The 12748-nt window shown below is 52.0% G+C and overlaps 1 protein-coding gene across 1 annotated transcript in view; it reads right to left on the reverse strand.

Moving 5' to 3' along the window:
• Positions 1-436: 436 nt before the first annotated feature.
• LOC104074512 (plexin-A2-like) overlaps positions 437-12748 on the reverse strand; it is an 86361-nt gene continuing 74049 nt past the window's right edge. Inside the window, exons 14-21 of the mRNA XM_009574656.1 lie at positions 12534-12670; positions 9216-9383; positions 7807-7900; positions 5703-5942; positions 5377-5520; positions 3983-4217; positions 2349-2491; positions 437-709 (exon numbers count right to left, since the gene is read on the reverse strand). Coding sequence (XP_009572951.1) covers positions 437-709; positions 2349-2491; positions 3983-4217; positions 5377-5520; positions 5703-5942; positions 7807-7900; positions 9216-9383; positions 12534-12670 — 1434 coding nt within the window. The remainder of the gene's footprint in view (positions 710-2348; positions 2492-3982; positions 4218-5376; positions 5521-5702; positions 5943-7806; positions 7901-9215; positions 9384-12533; positions 12671-12748) is intronic.

Raw genomic sequence — 12748 nt, forward strand, 5'->3', positions numbered from 1 at the left:
CGCTCGGGCACCTCCGCACACACAGCTGAGAGAAGCAGGAGCTCCGTCAGGCGGGTGCAGGCAGGGCAGGGCAGGGAGGAGGCAGCTGGATGGCAGAGGTGACGGTGCTGGCACCATCACCTGCTCTCAGGCAAGCCAGGGGAAGGGGGGGCTGCTGGGGCTGGGGCAAGGTAAGAGATTATGAGTGAGAGAGAGACGCATCAGGGGTAATAGCTCTCTTGGATCCAGTTTAAGACCCTGTTCATCCTTCTGTGTGGAATCACACAGTAGAGTTAACCCCATGTCCTGGAGACAGGCGAGGAAATGGAAGGGTCATCCAAAGTCCCCTGTGGAGAGCAGCGTTTTCCTTCCAACACCAGCACCCCGGTCCCACAGAGCCCCCAGAGGCCTCCAGCAGCACAGCTGTGCAGCCCCCTCTCCTCCCTGCCCCCCTGTGTTACCTGCGCAGGAGCAGTTTGGGGTGGTTCTTGTTTTCCAGGTTCTTCTCGATGAGGTCCGAGAGCAGTTGCTTCAGCACATCGGTGGCGTACTCCAGCTTGCCTTGCAGACCTGTCATGATGAGCGAGGCCACGTTGCCACGATCGCGCATGGAGAAGCTGCGCTGCAGCTCCAGCGTTCGGATGAAGGGCAGCAGGAAGACTTTGTTGTTGATCAGCTGAGCAAAGAGCTTCAAGGCCTTCTCCACGCTCTGCTGCCCGTTCCCTTGGACCTGCGGTGGAGGACAGCACGACGATCAGCCAAGGGACGGGAGGACAAGGGACCGGAGGGCAGCCCTGCACCACCGCGGGGTCACTCTGCCAGCACTATGGGTGGGGTGAATGGTTTAACCCTGGGTGCACAAGCCAGCACCCCGACTCTCAGGGTCTCAGCATCCCTGAACATGGTCTCTGGCCAGTCCTGAACAAGTATCACTCTTTCTGTCCTCCCCCAGCACTTCAGCACTTCTCGCTTTAATCATTGCTCCGAGCTGTACTCCACATGCCATAAAGCTGCTGCTTTGAGGCTAACGGCCCTATAAATGACATACAATTTTGCTTGTTCTGCACAAAAAGTGACACTCTTGTAAGTAAATTAAATACTAATTTAGACTATTGCTTTATTATGGGACAGGCGTAAAAAATTAATTGAGGCTTTCAGCCAGTTGCAGATTCAAGTAATTCATTACAAGTGAAAATGATGAACTACATTAAGCAACTCTTTACCAAACATCTTGGAGACTTATGTATTGGTTTTACTAATGTTACATAATTAAGCAACTGTGTAATTGGCAACACATTTATCACTTCGGCAATGCTGTTTTTCATGAGTAAAACAAATAAAAAGCACTCATATTTGTTTGCTAGAGCATCAGCTTATTTGGCAATCTAAACAGCAAACATAATGCATGGGACTGGAAAACTCAGGGCATGGGAATGGGCTGTGAGAGGCTGGTTCAAAGCATGCTGAGTTTTCCCAACACCACGGCAACTGCTCAGTGGTGGTGGCCCACTGGAAAGGAATCTAATTCGATGCGTTAATGCTGAGTAGTGCTTGCCTGGAGAAACGATGCAGCCATATGGAGCACAAGCAATCAAGACTTGTTCCTCTTACACCTCTGACTGAAGATCTGGGGCACCCCCTGGTCTGTGTGAAGGCAATAGGACTTTCAGGAATTACTGGAGCAATGCTGGTCTCCGAGAGGGAGCGCTGAGGCTGGTACCTCTGGGCATCCCGGGTCAGGGACAGCAGCCCCACGCTCGGTGGCAGATAACGTTTCTTGAAGCACCATCGGGTTTTTTTGCACTCTCACAGGTGAGCAGGGCCCGTCTGCAAGGTGACCTGATGGACCCTTGTACGTTAGCTATTTTCTAAATCCTCAGTGAAAACCTTATGCATATATTTACACATACTGGTGGAAAAAACAGGAAAATTAAGGTGCTTGCTCCCAGCCGAGCGGGAGGCCGGCCATGCCTAGGCACGGCGCTTGCCCTCCTGTGGACACGCCAGGAAACAGCAGCAGCAGGATGCTGCCAGGCGCACAGCCTTCCCCTGCACCGTAAGGTGGTTAAGGAGGACTTTAAAAGGACACCGATAACTTATCTGGCATGCTTTGCTGCTGGCCTATAGCAATATAAAAACCAATAAAATAAAACTAAAGTAACAGCAGGGAGAAGAAACCGAGAGGAATCAAGCAATGTGCGATGGAGATAAAACACCAGCTTCTTAGTTAAAATGAACTCGGGGCTCATCCTGCTAACCCCAGTGCCTCTAATAAGTTTTGCTGTGGAAGGCATAAAGGTCCTTCAGGGTTTTACGCTAGCTTCCCCGAGGGCTCAGGGAAACTTCGAAGGGCACAGCCTGTTCGTTACCTCCAGCTCCCTCAGGACAGGATGGTCCTCGATGCCGGGGAAAAGGACCCTCATGGCGTATGTCCGATAGTCGAGGTACGGGATCCCGGAGCGATCCAGGTCGCTGGTTAATTCATTGATGTCTGTCTGCAGCTCTGCAAAAGCTATTTGGGGAGAACAGAACAAGACAGAGAAACACATGTAAGCTCCGGGAGCCGAGGCTGCGGGGCAGAGGCTTTGGGGAGGGCTGCCTGCCTGCTCTCCTTGGGGGCACGGTAGCAACCATAAACGGGCCAGCTCAGGAAACCGATTCGGAGGAGATCTTGCCGCATTGCTCAGACAGACCCTCACCCTTGGAGACTCCGAATCAGCAGCTGAGAGCGAGAGCGCACTCACTGCACAGAGCAGATGCCGAGAACAAAGATGCTTATTAATTTGTATGCAGTTCACACCTGTGTATACACACCTAAAACACCTTTAAAGGCTGCAGATAGAAATGAGGATCTATTTTCAGAACTTGGAGCCTCCCATATTTTCCTTTCTTCTTCTTCTCCTCCTCTATCAACAGTTGCCAAAATAATAAAATCTGATGCAGATCAAATCCAAGCAGAAACAGCCTGCTGCAGGGGTCAGGAAGGAATTAATTTTTCCTCTCGTAAGGTACCATTCACTGTGTTATACAGCTGTATGTGTGTCCCTGTGTTCATTTTCCAAAGTATGAAATGCTGGCTTAGAAAGGTCTCCGTACCCCAGCTAGGCTGTGCCCATGCTGAAGCTGTAGTCTTTCCTGAATATATCTCATTTTTTCTCCTGTGCGTTCAAGGCTATCCTTTTAAAATCCAATGATGAACAAATCCAATGCAACTCTCTATACATACAAAGGTCACATTGTGAAATTTGCAGCTTTCTCTTTATTTTTCTTTGATTCACTAAGCTCCCTTCCAGCTGGAAGGACATACGAAACAAGAGCAGCACCCCTCCCCAGAACACTTTTTGTCTCAACCCACCAGCTACAGAAACAACTGCCCACCTCCACCTTCGCTCCCCTGCGGAGAGGCCAGGCTCAGCCGCCTCGTTGCAAGGGACAAGACTTGCCTTGTTGAAAGCCGCAGGCGGCAGGTCTAGCTACTCCAAATAACAAAAAAGATTTCCCAGAAGCAAATGCTTGAGGAGCTTCTTCCTGTCCCTCAGACCTGCTCCTGCCGCTCTGGGCTCCCATCTTATAGACTGGAGGAGGGACTGGATCAGCTTTCCAGCCCTACTGCCTTCCATGTGGGATACGTGCTGTTTCTTGGGGGTCCGAACCTCCTCCACGCCCTACCTCACTCTGCCTGTTTAAAAGCCCTTTACTAAAAGGCCATCAGACAAGGGGGCGTGTTGTGCCGGGCACCCTGGGGCTTGCACCGTCCTCGCAATGCGATCCAGGCATGTCGCCTAAGCAGGATCAAGCTCTAATCCTATTCTCTGCACATTAGGCAGCAGAGCCATGTCTGCCGCTGACACACTTGTCGCTGCCCACCCTCCCACGCAGCCTCGCAGGGCATGCACCCTGCTCCTCTCTGCAAAAAATCAGGTGACTGGGGAGGCTCCGGTGGGGAAAGCTGGGGACCAGAGCTGCAGCACACAGAGAGTGCCCAGTCCCGGGCAGTACTGACCCTCCTTGCACTCCAGGGCCACTCGGGACTCCAGATTGTCCATCTGCATCTGCAGCCTCTTGAGGGTCAGGTCGTTCTCTCGGGACTTGCGCTTGTAGGCGATGAGGACGATGATGACGATGATGAGGAGCAGGCTGCCTCCGGCCGCGATGCTGACGATGGCTGGCAGGGTCAGGAGGCTGTCTGAGATGATGCTCACCGAACCAGGGGAGAAGATGATACCACCAACACGCACCTACAAAGAACAACGGAGGTAACCAGCAGCTTCAGGTAAGGGTGTCAGCCTGTCCCAAAGCCCCATCCTTCCCGGCCAGGGCACGCACCACACGGGCTGTACAGACCCCTGAGGAAGCACTGAACCGCCTCTGTTTCAGCCAAGACTACAGCAACTCCGATCGCCTTCAAACACAGAGGGTGCAGCTTCTGTGAACACAGGGAGGCTTCAAGTAATGATAAATGGGCCAGCCCTTCACTATCTAGGCTTTGTTCTTATTATCTGATGGCTCCATTTGACTTTCATTTTATAAGCTTTCAACTCCCTTTTGTAAACCGTGGACATTAGCAACCCAGTGATAATTTCAATGACAAGAAACCAGAGCGACTGGAAAGAGAGAACAGAGAAGGGAGGAGAAAGCCCCATGTGAAAGCTAGAGAGCAAACACGCTGGAGGTTAATGCCAGGACAGGCTTTTCTTGGATGTGCCCTGGCCACAGATGCAAGCAGCTCTCAGCCAGGTTGCGCTTCTGTGAAACACACTGCGATAATCTGAGTATGTTTTGGATGCCGAACTTAAAGGGAAATAAATCACAATTACAATCTCATTTGGGCTCTACTCAAGCACTTCGGCAGCTGCATGCTTGGTCTGCAAGTGGATCAGGGGAAGCAGAAATGCCCAAAACCAAAGCAGAGGAAGACACCGGCTGTTATCCTGGACGAGGCCGTTGATCCAACCAGTCCAGTGTTCAGATGCCCCTGGCTGCTTCTGCTTCGGGAGGAGGCAAAAGCTTTCCATCCACTTAGCAGATCAGGTCTGGCTACAAGGACTGATAAAATCCCTTCCTATCCTACAGGAGGGAGAATACAGCCAACTGAAAGTGGTCTCCCCTAGTCCTGAAGGAAGAGCAAGCAGCACCAGAGAAAGGGTGGTACCCGGTGCAGAAATATTTCTTCCTTCTAGAAGGCTCTGGTGAGTCTCAAGGAGGGAATAAGAAGTTTCTCCATGCTAATCCACATCAATATTTTAAGCTTCCAATTAGACAGCCATAAAGATCTAAAATCCTACCGATCCTTGGACAAGAAATTGCACTCTATCTGAGTGAGTCAGGGAGACGGGGGAGGAGGAGAAAGGATGGGAGGGAGGGAAGGGATGCCGACAGGAGTGTTTGCTCCCTCACCATCACTTTGTGCTGTCCGGTGAGATTTGGCGGCTCACACAGTAGCTGGGTCTCGGAGACAGTGACGGCGCAGGGTGTTTCTCCAATCAGCACGGTGTAGTTCAGCTTTGCTCCTCCAGGAGCGGGTGGGCACAGGTTTCTGCCCTAGGGACAAGGGGAGAGAAGACTGTACAAAGATGCAGCGCCTTTCTCTGACTTTGATCTCATTCCCAGCTTGTGCAAATGACGGGACTCCATCTAGTGTACCCCATTCTCCAAAGGGGATACAAAACTCCTCTCTTGGGTTTTTTTGCTGCTTCCCACTGGGTGAGCAAGGGTCTCCTTACCTTCAGGATGATGGGTGACCCCGGCTTCTGCTCCAGCACCCCAGTCGGGCTCAGGAGTTCAAACGTCGGGTTGGGGTAGTATATGAACTTGGTGTCATTGTAGACCAGCAGGGACTGCACGTTGTTAAAGATAAACCCAAACTCATCCGGCCGCTCGACAGCGTCCAGGCCGGGCCGGTACTCGGGGGTGAGGGGGGGTGCGAGGCAGGCCAGTGCCGTGGCGTTCACCACCTTGCAGACCTGCGGGGAAGGCGATGCTTTGAAAGACAGCAGGGAAAACTTTACCCTGACCTAGACAATGATGTTCCGAGCCCTTAAATACTCCCTGAAAAGTCCAGCAGATTCAAGTTTAGCTGGAAGTATTTAATCCAGGTTTGATGCATTGCAGCCATAGTTTGGGGGAATTTGCTTCCCTTCCAGCAGAGACAGAGAGCGAGCTTCAAAATGAGCAGTGTTTTAAAGGAGCTAGAGGCTCACATAGCCCTTTTTCTTTATTTTTTCTTTTCTTTCCAGCTGCATCCTCTTTGGCAATGCTGGCTTTGAAACAGCCCATAGTGAATACCTGGTCCCTGCTACAAACTGGTGATTAGAGGCAATTCCCTAATGCCAGCGAGGGAGAGGAACGATCATCTGGCACTTGTGGGCTGGAGGTAACATGAAGGTCATCTCCTGCCGGGTGAGGACACCCATAGCTCCTCCAGTCCTGGAAGCAGGGAGCTGGCTGATTTATGAGGCTCTTGCCTTATAAAGCAGAAGAGCCCAACCGTTTGGCCTCCCTCCACAAGTGGAAGATTTAATTTTACTCAATTTTCTGTCTTCAGAATTATTTTTGTAGCACTATAACTGCAACTGCTAACAACAAAATTAGATGTCTTTTTAAAAAGAGCTCAGATGAAAAAAGAAAGGTCTTCAGAGGAGAAGAGAGAAAGAGAATAGGAAAAGACTGCTAAGTGATTTGCCCTTTCCAAGATAATACAGATTCAGTCAGAAAGATCACTGCATAGAAACAGTATTATTCAGTTTTACTTGGTCAAAACAATTTCTGCGGGTCCTGGAGGTACAATTCTTATTTGTAGCATACAAGAACATCGCTTAGTTCCCGTTCAGCTGAGGATTCATTTCAGTTTCTCATTCTTGGACTGACAAAATACAGAGAGGGGGAGGAGGTGGCATTCCAGATCAAACCCAAACTCTGCTACCAACTCCTTGCTTTGGGAACACCAGGGTGACAGGAGGGAGGAAGGAAGGAGGCATAAAAATAACACCCGGCTTCACCAAAATACCCAGAGCCCCCCACCCAGCATCCTTCGCACAGTGAGGAGGGTGCAGGGAAGCAGCACCTGGCATTACTGCAGGGATCAAGCTGCAAAAGCGGCCTGAAAGCTTCTTGTTCAGACGCAGTTCCCCTCTCTCCTTCCCTCCCCGGGCTGGTATAGGTTTGCTGGGCCCAGAGCTGCGGCAATAGGAGGTTTATTTATAGCGAGGCAGCTAGGGAGAGACTAATTAAACATAGCAGCCTTATAGCTGGCAGGTCCCAGCGCCTAGCTCTGGGCTTTTACAAAAAGAGCAGGACTAAAATGGGAAGCATGGAGCAGCTGGGGACGACGGGGACAGCTACACTTGGACTTTCCATCATAACGTGCCTGTAGGGCTGAGCTAGGTACAGGGAAGGGAAGGATGCTGGGGAGAGGAGAGCTCTCAGGGCTTAGGGGCTCTGACAAAAGGGGGAATTTCACGAGTGAAACAAGTTTATCTGACCCAAAACAGAATTTGAGGTGATGGAGATGACCTAAAATTGAGCCCTCCATTTCTAGCTTTGGAAACTCCTCGGCAGTTACTGTGTTGCTGAGGAAGTCATTTCCCATTTGTGCGTGTCAGCACCTTTCCTTCCAGGGTTCCCAGGTTTTGCTGCTAACAGTTTGGGTAAGTCTAGAGCAATACCCCCTTTCAGCAGCTTTTGCCATGGCAAGTCTCACCACGCAGAGAGCACCGGCACCAGTAACCGTACGTGGGCATCCGGGGGGGGGATGACCCGCCGTGCGGCAGCGCACAGGGATGCTCCCAGGCACAGCCCGGTGGCACCGCACTGACAGCAGCTACTTACGTTGACAAACTCCTTGCCATTGTACTTGACGCGGATCCTCGGCTCCTGGATCACGTCCAGGTTGGAGCCGGTGACAGTCAGAGGCGTGTGTCCGCTGCGGAGAACCGGGAGATACCTGATTAATGCATCGGGCAGGAGGGGCTGGGACTGGGCAGAGAGACTGTGCTTGGCAATAAGGATGCTTGTTGATCTCAGAAAGATGTTTTCTGCAGACACTTCAGGCACCAGGCGACAGCGTGGATTAATACCCACTCCCTGAGTCACTGGGGAGTGGTATCTCACAAGTTAGCTAGATTCTCTACTCTCAGCTGCACCCTCTCCCACCTAACAGCATTGCAAGGCAGCAGGATGAGAAATAGGACCAAAGAAATCAACTGAGCTGAGACTAAATTCGTAAGACAATAAATTAGTCACAGTGTTTAATGATTTACATAGTGCTGTTTTTAAGGAACACAATAAATGGTACATGCAGCAAAGGAACTGACAAGCACTTGCATCTGGCCTGCAGATGCAGCAAGTTGTCACATAGAGCTGGGGAGGGATGAAGAGCACCGGGGCCAGGGAGGACACAACCTCCCAGGCTAGAGCACCCCCATTCTCCTACAGCCAGCGCCCCGAGCAACGTCTTTCATTCTTGGCTTCTTCTTTCATGTGCTAATTGGAGCAGCACAGCCCAGATTCACCCGAGTCTCCAGCACCTCTAGAGCGGAGCCCAGCTGTCCCCTTTAGACCTCCTCTGTTACCAGTCCTGACCAGCCCATCAAACCATCTCACCCAAAACCAGACCCAATCTTCAATTTGGGCTCAAAGCAAACATCTTGCAGAGCCTGCTGCGAGACACTTCTTTCATGGGCAATTTTAAAAAATAATTGGAACGAATAGCTGTGTTACAGCCCTCATGAGCACAACCATTGAAGTAACACCAGGGGACGAGTATGGCCAAGGTTTTTACCAGCGACGACGTCACGGTGACGTGACAGCGCCAGCCACCCCGTTCCTAGCAATGAATCTGGGATAAACAGTACATTTTGATTAGCATCAGCTTTTTCCTTTCTTGGTGGTTGCTGGTTTTATTTTATTCCAGGACTACAAGAAGGAGCCTTTAATGAGCAATTGTGCACTTCTTCAGCAGATGGAAGTGATCTTGGGGCTTTATTTGTGCTCCCAGAATCTCGGTGCAGACTGCTACTGCTGTAATTGCCTTGGTAATTACAATTACTTTAGTAACTCTGAACCTGATTTTTGGTAAATGCAAACGCCGCAGACGCCCGGCATTGACAAATCCAGGACGCCGAGTGGGACGTGCATTTCCAAATAGACCCTTCCCTTGCCCTCACTGAGCATATGCTGAGAGAGAAGACCCAGACCGGGTGAGCTGGCTCCTCTCCTGCTGTCAGAGCCTTTGTTACCTGGCGATGCTCCACTCAGGTTCGATGTGCTGCACCTTCGGATCGTCAATGTACTCGAACAGCAAGGTCCGCTCCAGCTGAGCCCGGTCGACGCTGACAGAGACTTGAACAGCCCCCAGGCCATGGGCTGATGGGGCCGACACACAGACAATCTCGTTCATGGATCGCCTGTGCAAGAGAGAAGCCGGGGAAGCGTTAACAGACAGTCGTGGTGTAGGGGCAGAAAATGACCCTTTGTCCTGGTACTGCCCTGCAGCGGGACAGCTCACAAAAAGGCTGAGCCGTCAGTCAGCCCCAGACCCTGACACCTGCGAAGGGGATGAGCTCCCGAGACGGGCAGGAGGGCTTCACTGGCATGGGAGGGAGGGAACGGAGCAGGAGGGGACTCTGCCTGCCCACCAAGAGAGAAGCACAGGCTCCCTGAAATTACTCTTTGTGCCAAACTGCAGCCTCCCGCATCCCTCTGTGAACCCGCTGCCTTCTGTTGGGCGTGTGAAAACAGATGGCTGCTTTTTAAATGGGATGCATAAGCTCACTCAAAAGCCAAATTCTTCCCCTCCCCACCCCACTGCACACACGGGCCCTTGTGAGCAGCATAATGGAGCCCGCGGAGCCCCCGCCTGGGAAGGGCGATGCCACCGTCACCGCTGCCTTCCGGCTTTGTCTCCCCGTCAGAGCAGGGGTGACCTCGGCCTCGGCGCTGGCTGGCCGGACACAACAGACCATCTGCTTCCATCGGAGTCCTGGAGAAGGTCGAGGCGGCAGGGTAGCGAGCGCTGACAAAGCACAAAGGCGCTGATGGGTGGATGGATGGAGAAGGGGAATGAGATAGGAGCGGTGCCGCTCCCGCTGCTGGGACAGAGCTGCAAGGAACCGCACAGCTCTGTGGGAAGCCTGGCTGCTGCTCCAGCGAGAAGTGCTGGACTGATGTCCCTGGAAGGCCAGTGCCCCTGCATGACCACCCGCGGGTCGTCCTGCCCACCCAAACCTGCCCCCGGCTCGCCAAAAAGGCCGCACTGTTTCTGTGGCTCAGTTAGCTTTGGCTTCTCACAGGGAGAGGGCAGGCGGGTCTTCAGCATCTCGCTGCCAGCTTGGCACTTAAATCAAAAACTGGCACTGCTGAACGTCCCGTCTTCACCGTCCTCACCCTCCGCAGACGCTGCGCAACTCGTGGAGGTGCCCGAGCAGCTGAGGCTCGACTGCAGCCATGCCCCTGCTCTGCTTCCAGCAAAGCTCCCGTGTCTCTACCTGGGCAAGGGGATGCTGCGTGTCCCCTTTTCAGGGCCCTTACGCGCTCCCCACCCTCCCTAAGGAGGCACAGCACTCAGCACTGGGCATTTCAGGGGGGTGTCAAACTGCGGGTACCACGATGTTCCCAGCTCACACCTTGGCACGCCTGTCCACCACAACCGAGGGAACAGAAACAACCTCCTCAAATACGTGAAACAAACTGGACTTGACTGTTCCTAGTGATGCAATTACCTGTCTATCCCTTCCCGCTCTCCTCCTCCTCCCTCCCTCATCTTATTCTCACTCGCCACCTAGGTTTAATTTAACCACAAAGGCATCCTTGTGCGAGGAGCGTGTTTCCCCACCCTCCTTGCTGATTCTCGGAGCGTTCCCCTGCATGCCCGTGCAGCTGAAGAGCTGCCTGCCTGCTGCCTGCGCTGCCGCCCGGCGCCGGCACAGCCGCTCAGCCCCGCCAGACTCCACCGCGCCTGCTTAGCTCTGGCATGAGATCCAGAGTGACGCATCGCTGCTGGCAGAGCTGCTCTCAGCTCCCTGTGATCAGTTAATTAGCTTTCTGTGCTATTATTATGTCGTCATGGTGAATCTACCCACTCCTCCGATCAGAGAGGGGAGAATGGGGGAAGCTGTAATTAGAGTGAATCTCATTAGAAACTGCTTCATCTAATCAGGCTCCCCCACACCCTCGAGTACAATTTAAGTTCATTGCCTCAAAACAGTCCAAGCAAAACAAAGTGCACAGTGTGACCCCACATGAAGGATGGTGCCATTCATATACTGCCGCTTGCTTTGTTTAAGTTTCTGCTTGCCTGCTGTAATTAGCACACACAAAAAAAATTTTCCAGGTCAGTATCTGCAGGTCGCCTGAATATAATCATATATTTAAGGGATTACATTTCAGGGCTGATTCCGCTCTCAGGCCAGCTTGCAGGCTGCTTTCGCTGGTGGTAACGCCGTTACCCGTGTGCATCTGAGGATGCAATCTGGCATCTTTGCTTTGGATATGGGAAGAAATGCTGATGGATCAGCCACAGTGCCTAGCACTCGGAGAGTTCATCTGCACTTGAAGACCTCGGCACGTCTAGACCTCCTGAAGCACCATTCTAGGATGGACCTAGAATAAGCACTTCTAATATCCCAACATGCTCCCACATCTGAACACCCACAGCTCCCGTATCAGAGAACCTCTCAGTCTTCCAGATGAGAAATTCACCTCCAGGGTCTTTACTTTCCCAGAAGCTTCCTTGGTTCCTCCTGTGAAGACTGAGCAAGGATCTGACAGGCAGAATCCCGTCACATATCACACCGCTTTGCTTAGGTTCCCGCACAGGCTGCGTCCACGCTATGAAATGCATACTGGGGCACCTATGTACATTTGGTACAAGGCTCAGATGTGTATGTGATGCACACAGATGTATACTGCATGTATCTTTTTTTAACTAAGCTCCAAGCAAACCCATTAAACCCTGCAAATGTCAACTCTGTGTTTACACTGTTGGGTAAAAAGCAAATTTGCCATAGAAATCCCAGAGGAGATTGATGGCTGTGCAAGTTTCTCAGCAGAAGGTGTGCGCAGATCCTCGCTTTGCTCTGCCATGCAGAAGCCCAGCCCTCGCACAGACCATTTCTAGGAGGTTGAGATACCTGCAGCAGTGGCTGCAATAAAAGCAACGCAAGCTGTCAAAAGAGAAACTACATGTTTCTTATAAACGTTACATTTTCTTCAGATCAGCCGGGCTGGGGGCAGTTACTGATGACTACTATAAACATTTTACAATCGCAGTGATGTTTGCCTGAGATTTTTGGACCAGTTAACATTGTAATGGCATTAAAATGAAATAATGGACAGCACTAATACCGATGCAATCCCTCCCTTGCCAAGCAAGGCTCAGTCACAGTAAGAGAGAAGATGGTTTCATGTAATAAAAGAGGGAATGGGCGCCTTCAGGGGTTCCCAGATGAATTTTTGCCGTGGCTGCATGTTCAGCTACAGCAGATACAAGGCAGTGCAGCCCTGATAACCAGGAGGTGCATGGCAGGAGCCCGCGCTGGCCTGGCTCGGCCCCTTACCCGTAAAATTCGCAGGTCTGGTTTCCCAGGAGCACCGACACGCGGCTGCCGGCTCCCAGGTAGTGCCCGGAGATGGTCACCATCGTCCCTCCTGACTCCGGACCGCGGCTGGGATTCAGAAAACTCACTGCTGGTGTCTGGAGAAAGAAAAGGACAAACTCAGTGCTTCTGCCTGCTGCGAGGGGAGCTGTCAGTGAGTGGCTGCGCCGGGGCGG

The sequence above is a fragment of the Fulmarus glacialis genome, unplaced genomic scaffold, assembly GCF_000690835.1.
Source record: "Fulmarus glacialis isolate BGI_N327 unplaced genomic scaffold, ASM69083v1 scaffold7043, whole genome shotgun sequence".
In the NCBI taxonomy this organism is placed as follows: Eukaryota; Metazoa; Chordata; class Aves; order Procellariiformes; family Procellariidae; genus Fulmarus; species Fulmarus glacialis.